This window comes from Chiloscyllium plagiosum, chromosome 23 (assembly GCF_004010195.1).
Source record: "Chiloscyllium plagiosum isolate BGI_BamShark_2017 chromosome 23, ASM401019v2, whole genome shotgun sequence".
NCBI lineage: Eukaryota > Metazoa > Chordata > Chondrichthyes > Orectolobiformes > Hemiscylliidae > Chiloscyllium > Chiloscyllium plagiosum.
Window position 1 is genome coordinate 7,093,226 of NC_057732.1, and position 22,046 is coordinate 7,115,271.

At 39.4% G+C, this 22,046-nt stretch overlaps 1 protein-coding gene across 1 annotated transcript in view; it reads right to left on the bottom strand.

Annotated features, from left to right (window-relative positions):
• etnk1 (ethanolamine kinase 1) overlaps positions 1-22,046 on the bottom strand; it is a 53,323-nt gene that overhangs the window by 13,663 nt on the left and 17,614 nt on the right. Inside the window, exons 5-7 of the mRNA XM_043713402.1 lie at positions 17,292-17,375; positions 17,042-17,202; positions 13,903-13,976 (exon numbers count right to left, since the gene is read on the bottom strand). Of these exons, the coding sequence (XP_043569337.1) occupies positions 13,903-13,976; positions 17,042-17,202; positions 17,292-17,375 (319 nt within the window). The remainder of the gene's footprint in view (positions 1-13,902; positions 13,977-17,041; positions 17,203-17,291; positions 17,376-22,046) is intronic.

Here is a 22,046-nt window from a genome sequence, read left to right on the forward strand (position 1 = left end):
GTCCCCTGTCTAGGTGACATCCTCAGTGCTTGGGAGCCTCCTGTGAAGCGCTTCTGTGATGTTTCCTCCGGCATTTATAGTGATTTGTATCTGCCACTTCCGGTTGTCAGTTCCAGCTGTCCGCTGCAATGGCCAGTATATTGGGTCCAGATCGATGTGCTTATTGATTGAATCAGTGGATGAGTGCCATGCCTCTAGGAATGCCCTGGCTGTTCTCGGTTTGGCTTGTCCTATAATAGTAGTGTTGTCCCAGTCAAACTCATGTTGCTCGTCATCTGAGTGTGTGGCTACTAAGGATAGCTGGTCATGCCGTTTCGTGGCTAGTTGGTGTTCATGGATGCGGATCGTTAGCTGTCTTCCTGTTTGTCCTATGTAGTGTTTAGTGCAGTCCTTGCATGGGATTTTGTACACTACATTGGTTTTGCTCATGCTGGGTATCGGGTCCTTCGTCCTGGTGATTTGTTGCCTGAGAGTGGCTGTTGGTTTGTGTGCCGTTATGAGTCCTAGTGGTCGCAGTAGTCTGGCTGTCAGTTCATAAATATTTTTGATGTATGGTAGTGTGGCTAGTCCTTTGGTTTGTGGCATGTCCTCATTCTGTTGTCTTTCCCTTAGGGATCTGTTGATGAAATTGCGGGGGTATCCGTTTTTGCCGAATACGTTGTATTAGGTGATCTTCTTCCTCTTTTTGCAGTTCTGGTGTGCTGCAGTGCGTTGTGGCCCCTTTGAACAGTGTCTTGATGCAACTTCTTTTTTGTGTGTTGGGGTGGTTGCTTTCGTAGTTTAGGACTTGGTCTGTGTGTGGCTTTCCTGTATACCTTTGTGGTGAATTCTCCGTTCGGTGTTCTCTGTACCATCACATCTAGGAATGGGAGTTGGTTGTCCTTTTCTTCCTCTCTAGTGAATCGGATTCCTGTGAGTGTGGCGTTGATGATCCGGTGTATGTTCTCTATTTCTGTCTTTTTAATGCTTACAAAGGTATCATCTACATATCTGACCCAGAGTTTGGGTTGAATTTGTGGTAAGACTGTTTGTTCTAATCTTTGCATTACCGCTTTTGCTATGAGTCCAGAGATGGGTCAGCCCATGGGTGTGCGTTTGATTTGTTCATATATTTGGTTGTTGAATGTGAAGTGTGTTGTGAGGCACAGGTCCAGTAGTTTGAATATGCAGTCTTTGTTGATAGGTTCCCGGTTTTGTTGTCTGTTCTGTATCTCTAGCAGGTTGGCTATTGTTTCTCTGGCTAGGGTTTTGTCGATAGAGGTGAACAGTGTCGTTACATCGAATGAGACCAGAACTGCAAAAAGAAGGCTGGTAAGTATAGGGAATGCTGGATGACTAAAGAAATTGAGGGTTTGGTTAAGAAAAAGAAGGAAGCATATGTCAGGTACAGACAGGATAGATCGAGTGAATCCTTAGAAGAGTATAAACAAAGTAGGAGTATACTTAAGAGGGAAATCAGGAGGGCAAAACGGGGACATGAGATAGCTTTAGCAAATAGAATTAAGGAGAATCCAAAGGGGTTTTACAAATATATTAAGGACAAAAGGTTAACTAGGGAGAGAATAGGGCCCCTCAAAGATCAGCAAGGCGGCCTTTGTGTGGAGCCACAGAAAATGGGGGAGATACTAAATGAAAATTTTGCATCAGTATTTACTGTGGAAAAGGATATGGAAGATATAGACTGCAGGAAAACAGATGGTGACATCTTGCAAAATGCCCAGATTACAGAGAAGGAAGTGTTGGATGTCTAGAAATGGTTAAAGATGGATAAATCCCCAGGACCTGATCAGGTGTACCCGAGAACTCTGTGGAAAGCTATAGAAGTGATTGCTAGGCCTCTTGCTGAGATATTTGTATCATCGATAGTCACAGGTGAACTGCCGGAAGACTGGAGGTTGGCAAACATGGTGCCACTGTTTAAGAAGGGCGGTAAAGACAAGCCAGGGAACTATAGACCGGTGAGCCTGACCTTGGTGGTGGGCAAGTTGTTGGGACGGAATCCTGAGGGACAGGATGTACATGTATTTGGAAAGGCAAGGACTGATGCGGGATAGTCAACATGGCTTTGTGCATGGGAAATCATGTCTCACAAACTTGATTGAGTTTTTTGATGAAGTAACAAAGAAGATTGATGAGGGAAGAGCAGAAGATGTGATCTATATAGACTTCAGTAAGGCATTCGACAAGGTTCCCCATGGGAGACTGATTAGCAAGGTTAGATCTCATGGAATACAGGGAGAACTAGCCATTTGGATACAGAACTGGCTCAAAGGTAGAAGACAGAGGGTGGTGGTGGAGGGTTGTTTTTCAGACTGGAGGCCTGTGACCAGTGGAGTGCCACGAGGATCGGTGCTGGGCCCTCTACTTTTTGTCATTTACATAAATGATTTGGATGCGAGCATAAGAGGTACAGTTGGTAATAGACAATAGGTGCAGGAGTAGGCCATTCAGCCCTTCAGTAAGTTTGCAGATGACACCAAAATTGGAGGTGTAGTGGACAGCGAAGAGGGTTACCTCAGATTACAACAGGATCTGGAGCAAATGGGCCAATGGGCTGAGAAGTGGCTGGTGGAGTTTAGTTCAGATAAATGCGAGGTGCTGCATTTTGGGAAAGCAAATCTTAGCATGACTTATACACTTAACGGTAAGGTCATAGGGAGTGTTGCTGAACAAACAGACCTTGGAGTGCAGGTTCATAGCTCCTTGAAAGTGGAGTCGCAGGTAGATAGGATAGTGATCCCTGGAGCATCGGAAGCTGAGGGGTGACCTTATGGAGGTTAACAAAATTATGAGGGCATGGATTGGATAAATAGGCAAAGTCTTTTCCTTGGGGTCGGGGAATCCAGAACTAGAGGGCATAGGTTTAGGGTGAGAGGGGACAGATAAAGAAGAGACCTAAGGGGCAACTTTGTCACGCAGAGGGTGGTACGTGTATGGAATGAGCTGCCAGAGGATGTGGTGGAGGCTGGTACAATTGCAACATTTAAGAGGCATTTGGATGGGTATATGAATAGGAAGGGTTTGGAGGGATATGGGCCAGGTGCTGACAGGTGGGACTAGATTGGGCTGGGATATCTGGTCGGTATGAACGAGTTGGACCGAAGAATTTGTTTCCATGCTATACATCTCTATGACTCTATATAATAAACTGGCACAATGGACAAAATTGACAAGTGGCGCTCACCACAAATGTAATCTAGGACATTTTCACAGGAACAATGGAGAGGGGTGGGTGGGGGGGTCATTTACTATTTGGAAGATGCAAGCCTAATTTGGGTAAAGAACAAAAGGATCTAGCAGCAGTAACACAAATCACTAGCTTGTGCTATAGGGTAGCAAGGTTATTTTAAAAGAATGCAAACCAAGGACTAGCATAAAGGATACTGTATTAACGCATTGAATTTTGGCTAGACTAGATTGCACAGTCTGGTTGTAGACAATAAGGATGTCAGAGGGATATGATGGTAGGTTTAAAAGAGGAAGAATGAGAGGGGGCTCACGTGGAGGATAAACACCAACATGGACTAGTTAGTTGAGAGGTTTTGGAAAGATCTGTAGGGCCGATTGTGGGTGAAGTCATAGACTCGTTTGTTGAGCGAGTTTTGAGAAGATTTGTAGCTCAGGTTGAGGTTTTGGATGTAGGTTTGCTCGCTGAGCTGGAAGGTTCATTTCCAGACATTTTGTCACCCTACTAGATAACATCAGGGGCTTCAGGTGAAGCACTGCTGATAAGTCCTGCTTTCTCTTTGTATGTTTGGGTTCCTTTGGGTTGGTGAGGTCATCTCCTGTGGTGAAGTCACTTCCTGCTATTTTTCTCAGAGGGTGGTAGATGGGGTCTAACTTGATGTGTTTGTTGAGAGAGTTCAGGTTGGAATGCCATGCTTCTAGGAATTCTCGTGTGTGTCCTTCCTCATCTATATGTAAGGATATTAGTGAGAGAGGGTTTTTTTTTAAAATTGCTAGTTGGTGTTCATGTATCCTGGTGGCTAGTTTTCTGCCTGTTTGTCCAATGTAGTGTTTGTTACAGTCCTTGCACGGTATTTTGTAAATAACATTAGTTTTGCTTGTTGTTTGTTTAGGGTCTTTCAAGTTCATTAGCTGCTGTTTTAATGTGTTGGTGGGTTTGTGGGCTACCATGATGCCAAGGGGTCGGAGTAGTCTAGCAGTCATTTACATCAATCAACATTAACCTGGCCAAGGAAACACTGACTACACTATTAGAAGAACCAAAAGAGACACACAGCAAACACCACTAATTTAATCAACAAGGAAAGTATCATCAAGCTAGTGGACCTATGCCTTACCACACACTTCACCTTCAACCACAAAACCTAAAGACAAACCAATAGAACCAATCTGGGATCTCAGATATCAGAGTTCTTAGCAGAGTGATAATGCAGAGACTTGAACAAACAGCTCTGCCAACCATCCAACCCAAACTTTGGGTCCGCTACATGGATGACACCTTTGTCAGCACTAAACGAAACAAATTAGAGGAAACCTTCAAGACCATCGATAATACCATTACTGGTATATCACTCATTAAAGAGGAGGAAAACAACAAACTGCCATTCCTAGATGTCACAGTAGAGCGAACAGCCAATGGGAAACTTCAAACTAGCGTCTATAGGAAAACAACACATACGGAACAAATATTGAACTACAGAAGCAATCATCCCAACATCTACAAACGGAGCTGCATCAGAACATTATTTCAGCGAGCGAACACACACTGTAGCACAGAGGAACTACACAGAGCAGAAGAAAATCACCTATACACTGTATTCAAAAAGAATGGGTACCCAATAAACACAGTCCACCGATTTCTCAGCAACAAACCCAAACAAGCAGACAAAACACATCCAGAAACCCTAGCCACTCTCCCCTACGTGAAAATCATCTCGAAAATGACTGCCAGACTGCTCAGACCCCTTAGCATCATGGTAGCCCACAAACCCACCAACCCACTAAAACAGCAGCTAATGAACTTGGAAGACCCTATACAAACAAGCAAAACTAATGTCATTTACAAAATACCGTGCAAGGTCTGTAACAAACACTACATTAGACAAACAGGCAGAAAACTAGTCACCAGGATACATGAACACCAACGAGCCACAAAAAGACATGACCCTCTCTCACTAATATCCTTACATACGGGTGAGGGAGGACACCACTTCGCCTGGGACAACACATCCATCCTAGGACAAGCCCAACAAAGATACGCATGAGAATTCCTAGAAGCATGGCATTCCAACCGGAACACACTCAACAAACATATCGAATCAGACCCCATCTACCACCCCCTGAGAAAAAGAACAGGAAGTGACTTGACCACAGGAAATGACATCACCAACCCAAAGATACCTAAACATATAAATAGAAAACAGGACTCATCAGCAGTGCTTGGCCTGAGGCCCACTGAAGATGTTACCTAGTAGGATGACGAAACATCTGGAAATGAACCTTCCAGATCAGCGAGCAAACCTACATCCAGAACTCATTTGTTGAGCTGATGTGTTTTTCTGCAGACATTTCATCATCTCACTTGGTGGCATCGTCTGTGCCCCTGCCGTGAAGCGTTAGTGGTCTGCCCCACCTGGTAATTATATGCCTCTCTTTTTTGTTATTTCTGGTTCTGTATCTGAGGTGGTTTGTATATGGAGTCCAAGTTGATATGTTTGTTGATTGTGTTCTGGTTGGAGTGCCCGGCTTAGAGGATGATGTCAAAGATATTATCTACATACCGGATTCAGAGTTTGGGTTGGATGGTGGGGAGGGCTGTCCGTTCTAAACAGAAGCAGTACTGCAGCAACCTAGAACTCCAGAGGGCAGAACCGGAACACTTATTCAAGGGATTTAAAAGAAACAGGTACCCCCTGAGTACTACCCTCTGGTACTTATGCAACAAATCTGAAGCAGAAAACACTACATGACCAGACACAATAGTGACCATACCATACATCAAGGATGTATCAGAAATGACTACCTGACTACTCAGACCCCTAGGACTCAGAGGCCCACAAATCAGTAAAAACCTTTCACCAGCTCCTCACAAAAGTTAAAGACCCAACACTCTCAACCAACAAAATAAACGTAATCTGCAAGATCTCCTGCAAGGACTGTGAAAAACACCACATAGGACAAACAGTAAGAAAACTGACCATCGAGTACACAAACATCAGCTCGCCAACACCAGACATAACCAGTATTTTCTCATTTCCACCCACACAGACAATGAAGGACACATTCAACTGGGACAATGTAACCATCCTAACATAGGCAAAACAGAGACACGTTAGAGAATTCCTGAATTGGACTCTATGTACAAACCACTCAAGTACAGAACCGAAAATAACAAAAAAAAAGAGATATATAATTATCAGCTGGGACAGACCAACAACGCTTCACTAGAGGCACAGTGATGATGTCACATAGCCAGTGACAAAATGGCTGCATAAGAACACATCAGCTCAACGAACAAGTCTATGACCTCATGGACTAGTTAGGCTAAATGGCCCAATTCCATATGGTTTATCCCAGGCTTCCAAAAACATTTCCTTCAGTGACCCCATTTTGAGGCTTGAATATTGTTGCAACCCCATCGTAAGGACTATTAGAGCAACAGAACAGCTACAGAGCTGCTATAACTTGGCCAGAGCTTCAGGCCAGTCATTGCAACCTCTGAGCTCATAACTCCACTTGGGAAACCTTAGTTTATCCCTTATGATATTCAACTTACATAGGATTACAAAGCTTTATCTAGAAAATGGGGCAATAGAATATGGTTAGCTAATGATCAAATACAGAAAGAAGATGGTCTCACAATAATGTTGCTGTAATCCTCACTAAATTTAAAAGCCACAACACAAGGAATGGAGTCCTTTCCTTGATAATTAGTATTACATTGGAACTGGACAATAAACTAAGTTGAAAGTTTTCCAAAAGATAGTTGATTCACCTTTGCACATAGAAAAACCCACTCTAAAATACTTTCTGAAAGATTGAAGTTCCAGGTAAAATATGCCCACAAAACCAGAATATTTTAACGAGCAGTACTATGTGAATAGGATGGGATGCTCTCGGAGGGTCGATGCAGACTTGATGGGCAAAATAACCTTTTTCTGCACTGTAGAAATTCTATGATCCCCTTCGCCTGCAACTCAGATTCAAACTCAACAACTGACAATGGTCATTACAATAACAACCACTCTTTGTTACTTCTGAAGTCTGAATATGCAGCCTCAAGCTAGAAATATCTCATTCATTTGCAAACAAATCACCACTTCAGCGATTAAGATTTCCAAGCTCCTAATTAGTTGTGGATAGGTTTGAAATTCATCTCTCTCCTTTGCAGCCTCATATCCTCCACCCGAGCTACTCTGTTGCCTGCAATTTCCTCTCCATACACTCAATCTCTCTCTCTCCTTCCCTACATCCTTCGTCACACATGCTGCCTCTCTGTATATCTTTCTGGTTCCCTTGCCAACCCCTGCCCCCATGTGCATCCAGCAGGCTTTTGACAACCTTTTCAAAGTGATCCCTGCCCACTGGCCTTGCTGCAATTGGCAAAAAAACTTGTTCCTGGCCTTTGATCGTCTGTTACTGGACCTCTGCTCCCTACCTCAATACAAGCATTTATTTTCCCAGGTGGTCACTGCTCTGATTACAGATTGTTTTTCTCCCATGTTTATTGCTGACATTTTCCAAGTGGTTAGTCATGGATTTTCTGGGGCAACTTAGGGACTCTAGGGGTGGATTTACCTATGTAATTTGAACAAGGCTGCAATCGATTCAAATATTTGCTGATTGTGATTAGGGCTGAAACATCGACATTACAGTAGATTTTTCCCTGCCATTCACACATGCTTTAAAGTAATTCATGGCAGCAAGCTCGATATCACTATAATCTTCCCTGGAGAAAACATTCTTACTAGCAGGAACAATTTTAATGTAATGGATATAGATGGAAGTAAAAAAGTGAACAGGATAATCAAGTATATAACATTTTAAATAAAATGCCAAAGTATCAGAAGATATATCTTTACCCTTCACTTAGATTTTAATCAAATCTTGTGCCAATTTACAAGGAAGACAAAGAACTGCATACATTTCATGTTACAAACTGCTTTTATAGCTCAATTATAGGCAACTAATAGATCATAAAACAGAGTTCACTTTCTAAACAAATGTATCCAAATACATGCATGTATGCAGACAGACTTTAAAAGCAAAATGGGCTTGTGTTATTAATCGCCATTATCAGCTGTGGGAAACTTAAATGACCGTCAGTCATGTTTACTGCTGATTTGTGAACTAGAAATAATTGTTTCATACATCTAGCTCTTATTAGCAAATCATTCCAAATCATTAAGTATTTTAATAAAATTTAGTTCTATTATGGGAACAGAACAGAACAGGCATTATTCAAAAAAGAATATAAATTTGTCCTTGTCACACCTTATTAGCATATGCATAAAATTAGTGCTCCCCTGCAGCATTCTCTGTACTTCACACACTTCCTATACATGTCAATATGCTCAACTAACTTGGTTGCCTTCTGCAACTGCACTTTTCAATGCATAATTTTGGGAATTTGTCACTCCTCGCAGTGATATCTTAACTCATTCCTGTAGCATTAAACACCAAAGAAAACTTTAAGCTGAATTTTCTGTGTAATTAAGATAGTGCAGTGTTAAACATTGTTCACACCTCTTCACTGGTTTCCAACTATATTAAAAACCTGTGTGTTGTATAAAATTTACACCAAGACACATCCATTGCTTGTTCTCCCATCATATACGTTCCTTAAAAAAGGAACAAAAGCTGCAAATTTAAACAGAACCTGCAGTGTACAAGATTTTTTTGATTCAGGGTTAAGTATGGGGGAAAGAGTGAAAATTGAAACATTTTAAGTTTAAACCTGCCCCCACCCCAAAAATATTTCCGAGCCAAGGAGGTTTCCTTTCTCCCTCCAATGCTGCTCGTAACATTTAATAGCCCTCATAATTAGTTTCCAGGGAAATTCTATTAGAAACCCTGACTAAATATGGCCTACTCCTAACCAGCTTTTGGGCCTCAAGTCTCTGAACCCAAAACGATCGCCTATCAGACCAGCACAAATTACCAAACCAAAATGAACAAGTCAGCAATAGCTCCTTGTTCTAACTTCCACCTCCTAAGAAAGATGCAAAGAGAACTATACATCTGTTTTTGCAAGTTTTTTTTGGTAGGCCTGATTTTTCTCTCAGTAATAGGTTAAAATATACATTTCTATGTCCATATTAAATATGATTAATCTAGGGTCAGTAAAAAGATTTCACAAAATTAAATCCTGGACATCTAAATAACAGTCTTTGGCATGTTACATTTCTAATTAGTTCCATGTAACCTTACATAGAATAAGCAGAGACAAAGTCAGCCACAATGCAACAAAAATTGTGAGGAACAGCAGTAGTCTCTGGGGTGCTGAAAGAAGCCTTTTGTTTTCATGTGCTGCCAACTTATTATTCAACAGGCCTCAAAGGTCTCACACAAGGCTAAATGTATATTTCTATTAATTCATGTACATCAAGTTGCTGATATTAATGAACAGCAAGTGGATTTAATTGCTTGGACTTCTGATTTTAAAAAAAGACTAGATATTTTCTGTAGTTTTAATTGTCTATAGTCCATGCGCCAGAACAGGTGTTATGGTGATGGGAACATATAGGGGGCGTCACTCCACATCGAGCCAAGGACGTAAGCCTCCATGAACTACCACATCTAGTACAAGCATTGAACCCACAACTTCAGTGTCATTTTGCATCACATTCTAGCCATCTGAACAAGGAGGAAAATCAGAACTTTTAAATGCTGCTTACAAAACAAATTCTTTAAATGGTGACTGCACTAAAGATGTTTGTGTAGAAGAAAATCAAACTAGATGAGTGAATGAGAAGAGTAAGAGTAATAAAAAGATGGGGTACTGGGCTAATGGACGGATACTTGGTAGTGTGGATGAGCAGAGGGATCTTGGTGTCCATGTACACAGATCTTTGAAAGTTGCCACCCAGGTAAATAGTGCGGTAAAGAAGGCATATGGCGTACTGGCTTTTATTGGTAGAGGAATTGAGTTCCGCAGTACTGAGGTCATGTTGCAGTTTTATAAGACTCTGGTGCGGCCGCATCTGGAGTATTGTGTGCAAGACTCTGGTGCGGCCGCATCTGGAGTATTGTGTGCAGTTTTGGTCGCCATACCATCGGAAGGATGTGGAGGCACTGGAACGAGTGCAGAGGAGGTTTACCAGGATGTTGCCTGGTATGAGCAGTGGTGGACTCTCCCTCATTATGGGCATTTAAGCGGGCATTGGATAGGCATATGGAGGATAGTGGGCTAATGTAGGTTAGGTGGGCTTGGATCGGCGCAACATCGAGGGCCGAAGGGCCTGTACTGCGCTGTATTCTTCTATGTTCTATAATAAGTTTGGCTACAACTGATATATTTATGTGCTTTCATGATTCCTCTCTGATCATGGAGAAGCTCAGCAGAGTAGAAATTATCTTTCATCTTGAAACACCACAACACCACTATTCACAAACCAATCTTATCTTACACTGGTAGTTAACCTTTGTTTAAAAACTAGCTTGAATGTGAATGTAGTTCAATGAAGTGAGGAGGAAACAGTAATGATTATTTGGTTGATAAAATGTAATTTTTCATGTCACTCAGAAGTAACATAGGTATTGAATATATCCTGCTCACAGACTGCATGCAATTTACAATGCCATCTTGTGGCTGCAAGGTAAAGCAAACATTCAAACTATTAAATAAAATCAGAAACCAAGTTAAAGAAATTCGACCATACAAATCCCATTCAGGCAATTTCAAAAAGATGAGAATAATAGATGTCCCACTTGCAGTTCCTTTTGCAAAAATATGTAATATTATCCTATAATGAGAGAATATTACTCTAGATATTGTGAAAGAGGGAAATTTAATTCAAGGCAAGAACAGAGTAAAGGAATGTAAACAGTTGTCACAAAAATTTAACTACAAACAAGTGGCATTGCTAAATTATTAGAATCCATTTTAAAGAAGTAATAGAGGACATTTGGAAACTCAAAATACAATGCATCAAAGTCAGCATGGCTTTATGAAGGGTAAATCATGTTGACTGATTTGCTAGAGCTCTTTGAAGATATAACAAGCAATATTGATAATGTGAATTCTATATATCTGGATGTGCAGAAGGTATTCGACAAGATCCTGCACAAAAGGTAAGATAACATGGAATTGGGGCAATTTATTAACTTGGACAGAGGATTTGCTTTGCTTTCTGTTGGTTTGCTAAGAGTCGGGATACATGGGTCTTTTTCTGGTTGGGAAGATATAACCGATGGCATGTTTCAGGATTCAGTCCTCGGGCCCCAACTATTTACAATCTATATTAATGACTTGGATGTGGGGAATAGAAAGTACTATAGACAATTTTGCATATGATACTAAAGTCAGTGGGAAAGCTGCAATGAAGAAATTAAAAATACAAATTGTTATGGATAGGTGAGATGAATGGTTGAAAATGTGGCAGATGAAGTTTAATGTGAAGAAGAGTGAGGTTATCCATTTTGGTTGGAGGAATAGAAAAACAACTTATCTAAATGGAGGAACACTTCAGAATGCTTTAGTGCCTCATGCATGAAATCACATAAGTAATATGCAGGTACTGAAGGAAGGCAAATGGCATTTTGGCATTTATTGCAAAAGGAAGACAGTACAAAAATAGCTAAGTACTGCTGCAACTGTAAAAGGCATGAGACACCCGCCTGGAGTACTGCATACAATGTTGCTCCCCTCGATCGTTGCATTCGAAGCAGTTCAGTGGAGGTTCACCTAATTGATTCCAGAGATGAGGGATTTGTCTTAAGAGACATTGAGCAGCTTAAAAGAGTTTAGAAGAATGAGAGGAGATCTAACTGAAGTATGTAAGATGTTAAACGGGATTACAAAGTTTACACAGTAAGGATATTTCCTTATGGATCAATCGAGAACGACAGGGCATAGTTTTAAGGTAAGGGCTAACAGACTGTGAATCTGGAATTCAGTACCCCAGAGCGTGGTGAACTCTGGAACATTGAATAAAGCTAAGGAGGAGACAGACATTCCTGATGAAGGGCTTTTGCCCGAAACGTCGATTTTACTGCTCCTCGGATGCTGCCTGAACTGCTGTGCTCTTCCAGCACCACTAATCCAGAACCTGCAGTCATTGTTTTTAACCTAGATTTTTAAATTAGTAATGGGTCAAAGGATTATAGGGAGCAAGCAGGAAAGTGGAGTTGAGGCCTGAAATGAGACCAGCCAAGATCATACCAAATGATGCAGTAGGCTTGAGGCTAAATTGTCTACTCCTGCTCCTCATTATTAATGTCTCAAACAAACAAATTAGTTGCAGGAATAGGCCATTCAGCCCCTGGACCTGCTCAGATTTCAATAAGCAAATTTATCAGCACACGTTAAAAGCTACAATATATTTTGTGCTGCCAAAAGTTAAGATTCCCATAAGGTGTCAGTATTTTTTAATGTTGTCACCCTCTTTGTTGTCAGTCTGTGGACAGTTGTAGATTTTAATTTGCAGGGAATTTATGGTGTTCACTAGGCAAATCAAAGGCAACAAGGACATATAGAGCCGGCAACAACCAATACGGGGAGCTGCAGCTCACCACCACCTTCTCAAGGATTAATTAAAGATGGGCAACCAAAGCTTGTCCAACCAACAGCATTCACACCCTATCAACGAGTACGTGGTTGTAATGCAGAGGGATGGCCTCCAAAAACCTGTCACATTTTTACTGGAATGAAAGAGAGCTTTGTATCAAGTAAAACAAAACGTAAAAACATTTAAACATGTTGAAGGTTTAAACTCCAACAAGGGACTGGATAATTATTAGCCAGTTAACGATATAGAATTTTACAATTCTGCCAGTATTTACTGGTCAGTTGAAGGTCAAAACTAAATGCAAGAGAATGTATTGGCATTTCTATTTCCCAATGCAACCGTAAACAAAGCATGACTGCATGTTGTTTCATGACTGGAATCTGAGAAAATCCTAATACTGCCAAATCTTGAATCTTAAAAGGCTGTTTCAGATCATGAATGGATGAGAGATCTATAAATCTATAAATGGGGGAAGATGATGGCCTGAGGGTATTATCACTGGACTGTTCATCCAGAGACCCAGGTAATGTTCTGGGGACCTGGATTTGAATCCCACTACAGCAGACGGTGGCAATTGTATTCAATTAAGGATAAGGAATTAATGATGACCATGAATCCATTGTCAGGAAAAACCCATCTGGTTCACTAATGTCCTTTAGGCGAGGAAACCACTATCCTTCCCTAGTCTGGCCTACATGTGACTCCAAACCCACAGCAATATGATTGACTCTTAACTGCCATCTGGGCAATTAGGGATGAGCAATAAATGCTGCCCTGACCAGCGACACCCTCATTCCATCAATGAACAAAATAAAAAGTTAGTGTGTGGCAAGGAAAAAACAGAAGGACACAAAATTAATTGACTATTTCAACAAAATCACAATGATATTTAAAAATTCAAATTTTATTATGGACAAATGTGAGGAGATAGGGTCACTGCAGAAAATTATCAATTTGACTTTCCATAACCCCACACAAAACCAATGTGAAACAATGTAAAGCACTCAACAAGACATTTTTGATCTTTCAGCTATTTTCTTTTGAAACCATCTGTACATTCATTAAGACACTGGATTTTACTGATTTGATTGGTACATTAAACTAATCTGGATTGAGAACAAAGAACATTACAGCTGTCAAAACAGTTGGTTCATTTTGGGTATCCTCTAGCAACAAAAAAGCAAAAATTAAAATCATTCAACCTTACCCCAAAAAATCAAAGTCGATTGTTGAATACCTCGCCTGGATTAGTGCCCAAAGACCCCAGAAGAAATGGGAAGCCTGAAGAAATAGGAGACAGAATTAAAAATTGGTTTCGTTGGCTTAGAATAAGAAAGGTGATAATGAGCAGCTTTCTTGAACCAGTGTAGTCGCAAGATGTTTGTATCACCAACTGTGAAGGAATAGCAATAGAATTCCAAAGGTCTGGAAGGGGAGCTGGCAGGTGCTAGTGTTCCCATGCCTCTAGTGCCCATGCCCTTGCAGCTGATAGAGGTCATAGGTTTTGAAACTGCTGTCAAAAGAACCTTGGTTGGTTAATGTAGTGCATCTTGCAGTTGGTAAACATTGCTACCACTATGTCCATAGGTGGGAGGAGTGAATGGTTAATATGGTGGGAATATTACCAACCAACTGCAATATTTTGTCCTGGATGACATCAAGCACTGGGGTTGTTCAGTGTCACTGGAGCTGCACATATTCAGGCCAGTATTCCAAACATAACCCTGATCTGTGCCAGATGGCAGACAGTCGTTGGGGAATCACTAAGTTACTCACCTCAGAATTTCCAGTCTCTGATCTCTCTGGTATTCATGTAGCCTAAAATTTTTAAAATGGTGTTCAAGTTTTTGTTCAATGATAATTGTAGTATCAATAGTATTGGTATTAGTAGTTGAACGTTTACAATGTTGCTGATGCAATGCAATGAACTGAGGCGGAATAGCTTGGGAGTGCTTAAAGTTAAGGCAAATTAATAGTGGTAACTCAGGTGAAATTTAATAAAAGGTTTGTGGCATCCCTGAAAAGGAATCTCACGCACGATGCTTTCATAAAGGTAGAGAATATCAGCAACAACAAAAAAAAATTATGGAAGGCATTCTCAACATGAAAAAAAACTCAATCATAGAAATCCTAAAGTGCGGAAAGAGGCCATTCGGCCCATCAAGCCCAGACAGACCCTCTGAACAGCATCCACCCAGACCCAGGACTCCACCCAATTCCAGCAGCCCCTCATTTACCATGGTTAACTGACATAGCCTGCACATCCCTAAACACTATTTGGCAATTTACCACAGCCAAACCACCTAACCTGTACATCTTGGATTGTAGAAGGAAACCAGGGCACCAGTGAAAGCCCACGCAGACACCAGAAGAACATGCAAACTCCCAACAGACAGACACTCAAGGGTGAAATTGAACCCAGGTCCCCGGCGCGGCCAAGCAGCAGTGCAAACCATTGTGCTACTCTAGCAGGAAATCTCAGGACTTATCACCATTTAAAGGCAGGGCTTCCCAAACTGGGAGTCATGACCTGACAGCTATAACATGACACTGTAATCTTTTGCTATAAATTCAGAATCTTATGATCTTATACTCTACAACCACCTGAAGGAGCAGCGCTCCAAAAGCTAGTGCTTCCAAATAAACCTGTTGGACTATGACTTGATGTGTAATTTTTAACTTGATCCACTGTTTTTTGTTATTGATATCAATGATTTGGATATGAATACAAGAGTTACGGTTGAGAAATTTGCAGATAACACCAAAATAAGTAGTATAGTGCACAGCAAAGAAGATGATCTCAGAGTTAAATGGGACCTTGATCAAATGGACCAATGGGCCAAAGAGTGGCAGATGGAGTTAAATTTTGATAAATGTGAAGTGTTGCATTTTGCCAATGCCAAACCAGGGCAAGCTTATTCAGTTAACAGTGGGGCCTGGAGAGAGCTGCCCGAACAAAGAGACCTAGGGGCATAGTTCCGTGAAAGTGGAGTCGTAGAATCCTGGTCACCTTTCAATAGGAAGGATGTTGTTAAACTTGCGAAAGTACACAAAAAGTTTACAAGGATGCTGCAGGGACTGGAGGGTTTTATAGGGAGCACTGAATAGACTGGGGCATTTTTCCCCTGCAGCCTTGGGGACTGGCTTTATAGAGGTCAATAAAATCATGAGGAGCATGGGTAGGTGAAGAGCCAAGTTTTCCATCCTAGGGTGTGGAAGTCCAAAAACTAGAGGTCATAGCTTTAAGGTAAGAGGGGAAAGATTTTAAAAGGACAAGAGGGGCAGGTTTTCACGCAAGGGGTGGTGCATGAATGTGGAGCTGCTAGAGCAAGTGCAGGAGGCCAGCACAATTTCAACATTTAAAAAGCATTTGGATATGTATATAAAGAAGAGACGTTTAGAGGGATATGGGCCAAAAGCTGGCAAATGGGACTAGGTCAGATTGGGATGTCTGGTCAGCGTGGATCAGTTAGATCAAAGGGTCTGTTTCCATGCTGTATGACTCTATAACACACATCTCCACTTCCCTGGAATCGCCTTCTCTACCTAAAAGTAAAATACTGCAGATGCTGGAAATCTCAAACAAACACAGAATGCTGGAGAAACTCAGTATGTCTGACAGCAACTGAGAAAGAGAAACATCCCCCTGGCATGGCTGAAATGTCATATCAGGCTTAAAACATGAACTTTCTCTCACTACAGATGCTGCCAGATTTAGAGTTTCTTCAGTATTCTGTTTGTTCCCTTTCTGACCTCTTTTGGATCTCATTCTTGCAATATTTGAGAATTTAACATGGTCATCCTTTTGTTTCATACCCTCAATTATCTCATTCTTACATCGGTTTCATCTTATAGTCGTTCTACATGTTCCTTGACATTGGTCTTCTATGTACTGCCTTCCCCTTGCTATATGTACCTCAGCAACAGAGGTTCAGTGCTCTGAAACCCTCTCCTTAACTATCCTCACCATTCCATCTGCCCTCCCTCATGACATATGTTTTCACCATAGTTTTGGTCACCTGGAAATAAACTTTTGAATAGTTACAGCAACGTGCTCTGAGATTTTAGGAACCCCTGATGTGATTAAGTTATGAGAAATTCTATTAAATTTGAAATGAACATTCTTGTTACTTATCCTTTTTTAAAAATAGAAAACCAGCAAATGGAAATACAATAGATGTATGAAATCTGGTAGCTAGCTTTGGTTTATACAAATTTGAGGTTTAACTACATGTTTCACACAACAGTAAAGTATTCAGGCAGTATGTTAAATAATTAAACTTGATCACATTATCACCATTAACAGCACTTGGATGTTACTGGCTATACTTGAACAATAAACTTACCAGTGCAAATACATTAACTTGTAAATAAAGTACTTCAATTTCCTCATCAGTTACTTCTGTACTAATTCCTTTATACTCTTTTAAAGCCTCAAGATAGCATTTCAGCCACTGCAATTGGATATTTTTGGCTGGATACAAACTGTAATCAACTTCATTTACACCTAAGGTTAAAAAAAGAGTAAAATGTGTTATACAACTTTGAATCCATGGATTCTATATAAAAAAAACTTCACATTTCTGGATTTATTACCTGCAAATTCATTGAAATGGTTCCCAATGTCAAATGCCTGGTAGTTATAGCCTGCATATTCATAATCAATGAATCGCACGTGACCTATTCAGAGTAGAAAAACAATCAAATCAACACGTAGATGAAAATTTGATGAACAGGCCAATTCCTAGGTATCTCTTATAAAATAATCAATTGTCTTTCCTTTAGTTTCAATGGGAACTGTGCAACACAATGAGTGTTTCCATAGAGCTCCCAACTGAGAAACAGGCCGTTTGATTTACTTGGTCAATGCCAGTTATAATGTTCCATACAAACTCTATTTCATCCAACTGTATTTTCTACTCATTTCTCCCCCATATTCTCTTAGCTTCTCCTTCAATGAATCATTGCTCTTCACCTCAACCATTCCATGTCAAATCTCACATTCTAACCTCTCTGGCTAAGAAAGTTTCCGCTAGATTTCCTATTGGATTTGTAAGTGGCCATCTCATCATTAAAGCCCTTGTTTTGATTGCCCTTTAAATGCTAATGAACAAATTAAATTCACGTAACTTCATGAAGACGACTTTAAAGTTATTTTAATATCCACATTGAGGGGTTCTGAATCAGTTTCTGGTTAATAATAATTCCATGATCATCTTCAATGAATCTTTGCTATTAGTGAACAGTAACCATATAATCATGATAAGTTATGTTCTATTGACAAGACTGGAAACCAACTGCAGTAAGAGCAGAGAAAGCAGGGACAGAGCCTCAACATGATTTAAGTTCATAGTGATGAAATTGTTTCCTTTCATCCTTAGGCTGTGCTTTAACTCACTCCTGCAATGTCCACTCATTGCCTCTGCAGTTCTTAAATCACCTCTGAGGTCTTAGCCCCCCAAGCATGAACTTCCCTCAATGTAAAATTCTTTCCTCCGAGCACTCATTACTTCTTCCCAAAGCTTCCACTCTAACTATACTTCTGTGGAAGCTTCTGTGCTACTGTCTGACTGAAGGAAATCAGTCACCAATCAGGGAGAAACTTGATGGCACAAAATTAATTACACTTATGTAGTTATTTTTACCAATTAATGCTGTAATACATTGACACAAAATATACAATCTTTTTAAGATCAGAAATGATTTGTGCTCTGCGCCATCCTAAACCCATGTAAAATAAAAGCAAAATGCTTGCCAATCTAAGAAAAGTGATAAGAGGGAAACCAGTTAGACATTCAGTGCTGCACCAGCTGAATACTGCCATTGTCATAGTTCTGGGTATTTATCAATCGAGTGGTTAATATGGTAGGGGTGAAAGACAAAGGGAAGAAAATGAAATCAGGCATGCTTTGAAATTGTTCAACATACTATGTGATCAACAAAATAACTAAAATACATGGAATGAAAATACATTTTTGTTATGTTCACCGAGGTGGCATTGATGAATCATTAGAAGACTTTTTTTTCCCCCAATTTTATATGGGTATAACGCATTTCTGATTCTCATGGCTTCAATTTCATTCTATACACCCAGATCTATTATGAATGCAATTACAGACGAAGTTCTCTTCATTAAATCCAGGATGAGTTTAATGTTTTTAGAAAGAAATAACAAAACACTAATCTACTGGTCCCATAGACTAAATCAGTTGATTCTTGCTGAGAAACTAATCCCCAATACATTAAACAAATAGAAAGTGCATGCAGATTCTACTTTCAAGAATAATGTTTTAATACACTTAAAATAATATTACTGTTTATTAAAGCATTCTGATATTTTATACTATTCAAAAAGGAAGCCATAGCAACATTTTGTATCAAAGACTAAGTGCTATAAGTTGACTATTTCAACATTTAAAAATTCACAAACATCCCTGTGTGTTGAACATTATTACTGTACCTGTGTTTCACAGGTTCTTGTTTTGTGATGCCTCCAACTTTAAAGTTGCTTGTTAATATGTCAAAAGACCTATAAATTAAATAAATATTACCCAATGCATAAAGGTTTCGGCTTTAGCTTGGTTTCATTAAAGTCGAAAGACTGAAAAACAAAAGTACCCAAACTTCTTAAAAAGTTGTGGAAGTGCTACAAACCTGTTGCAAGGGCTCATGACCACGCACCTTTCTCAGAGCTATTTTTATTGCATAACTGCATTTTACTGATGCTTATTCTAAATTTGCTGTAACGAATTACACAAACAGTCCGAGAAGCTCAATCATCATACTGAGACTTTCTAAAAATGCTAAAAACAAACATGATCCAAGTTACATTCCTGCCTCTTATGGTCCTCCCTTTCACAAGTATGATAAGACTAACTAATTATCCATAAACATATCTATTAAATGTTAAACTTATGAGCATTTGCAGATAGGTTGTATCCTAAATTCAAAATTAGATGTTTGAAAAAACTGACAGGTGTCAACAAATATTTCAATTTTAATGATTGAGCATTTATATATCCATCTTTTGAAAAATAAATCCCCTTTACTAGAAGAAAAAAAAACTACATATTATAATACCTAAGTTGGCATGAGGAGATGTCAGCAAAGCTGTTTATTGGATATAATTTACATTAAAAAAAGAGAAAAAAGTTTGAACACATTACCTGGTCCTGGCATTTAATTCGGTGAGCTGACCTACAGAAATAAATACTTATTTGCAAACTTTATAGATTTATAATTGTGACAACTGAATGTTAAAACTAATAAGTAGTTTACATACCGAATACAAAATTTCTAATGTAAAAAAAACAAACTGCTCAAATTCATAAACCATAGGGAAAAATAAAATGTTTCAGAAAAATATTCTAACCTTCACTCAACAAAGACATCTTCAGGTAAGCACCAAAGAGATGTCTGAAATATGGATATAAAACTTGGACTGTACAACACTGATTAACTATTACCTCCCATGGCCAGGTATGTACGAACAAGTGTACAATTAATCCCCGACCAATGCACTATAACAGTACGATGTAAGCCACCAACTGTTGGCAGCACACAACATGCAACAAATGAGACAAGTTCAGCAAATCCAAGGTTAAAATCTGACTGGAACAGCTAAATCTTTTGTGAATAATAATTTGCAATTTGCATTAATGAAAAGTCAATAAACAGAACTAATTCCCAAACAAAAAAAAGTATTAAAATGCAACAATGGAACAATTAAAATCAGGCACATTACCATCATCTTAACATTACATTATACAAGAACAAATTGCTGTAGAAACTCAGGCCTAGCAGCATCTGTGGAGAGAAAACAGTTAACGTTTTCAGTCCAATAACTCTTCTTCAGATGTTGCCAGACCTGAATTTCTCCAGCACATTTTTAAATATACAAATTTACAGCATCTGCAGTTATCATCATTTCAACATGATATGCATGTATCTGGGTTTTGATCACTGAAATTTGACAGTAGAGGAACTACACATAAAAATGTATAAGTATTACAATTCATCTATTTACTGCACTAGCCTTTTTTGGAGTGGCTTTAGGTTCCCAAATTTAGCACAAAGTCAAATCTGGAGACATATTTTAAATAAGTTAGGATATTTGGTACAAAGAACTATGGATAAGTACATTGGAAATAATGTTGTCTATGTAAATCTGGCTCTCTGACAATGAACATGATGATTAATTGACAAAATATCAAAAAGCAAAAAAAGAAGAACCAAGTTTGAAACTAAAAAGGGTAGGCTTCTCCGAATTTTCAGCTTCTATTCACAACTCTTTATTTGTAGTTTACAGATAGATGAAATGTAATGGAGATATTGACCCTCAATTAGATGTCGAGGGAGAGGGCTAGAATATATCACTACAAGTTTCTAGAATTAGCAAGAACATGGGGGTCTCAAGAGATTGGTATCTGAAGGTCAATTTTGTGCAACATAAGTAATTAATGAAGTTGGGCAAAGAAAGGTGATAGACAAGAAGAATTGACAAACCACAGAGCTTCAGCATATTTTTAATAAGTTCACTCAGGCCAACTGGACTGATCTATTTATCAAAACAGGAAGGGTTGCCAACAAAAGTTTACTGCCAATCCAAAGATTGGACATCGTCTAGGAACATTTGAAGCCTGCCAAAATTAATAAGGTGCCATTAGCTGGATCATGTGTCTAAAATCTCTCATATTTCAGTTGTCAACTAGTGGAGTATGCCAAGTGCTTCTCCATTCAGATGGGAATGGGTGATCACAAATGACTTATTTCGGGATCTGAGTTTAGGGAAAAAATATACAAAACAGATTTTGAAAAATTTACATTAGTGCAAATGACAAATATAATTATGTGGCAAGAGTAAACCTCATGAGAAACTAAATCATTCAGAAAATAGGGTAGACAACCACCTTGTCATTCAGGAAGTTAACACATATAATCCATACAAACCAATTACTCACCAAACAAAACAGGCATTTAATATTTTTTAGCAAGGCAATTACAAACTTAGTGAGCAAAAGCCCAGAAATAATTTATAAAAACTAGTTATCAGCATAAAACATAGAAATATACCTGGCCTGCCTCCTCTACCACACTTTAAACATATATACAGAATTTATCGTCAGTTTATCACTATTATTGGAAATGCTAGCAGAAGTATCGAGTTTTCAATTTTCTTCCCCTTTGGATATTGGCAGACCATTACTTCGTGTTTGCGCATTCTCAATGAAGAGGACAATGCTCGGTTTCCTCTCCCCTTATTGGAATATACTGAATCGCTACTTGGCAACTCCCATAAAAGACCATTTGAAATCAGTAACAGCCTAAGTAAAATTCAATCTCCATTTATCA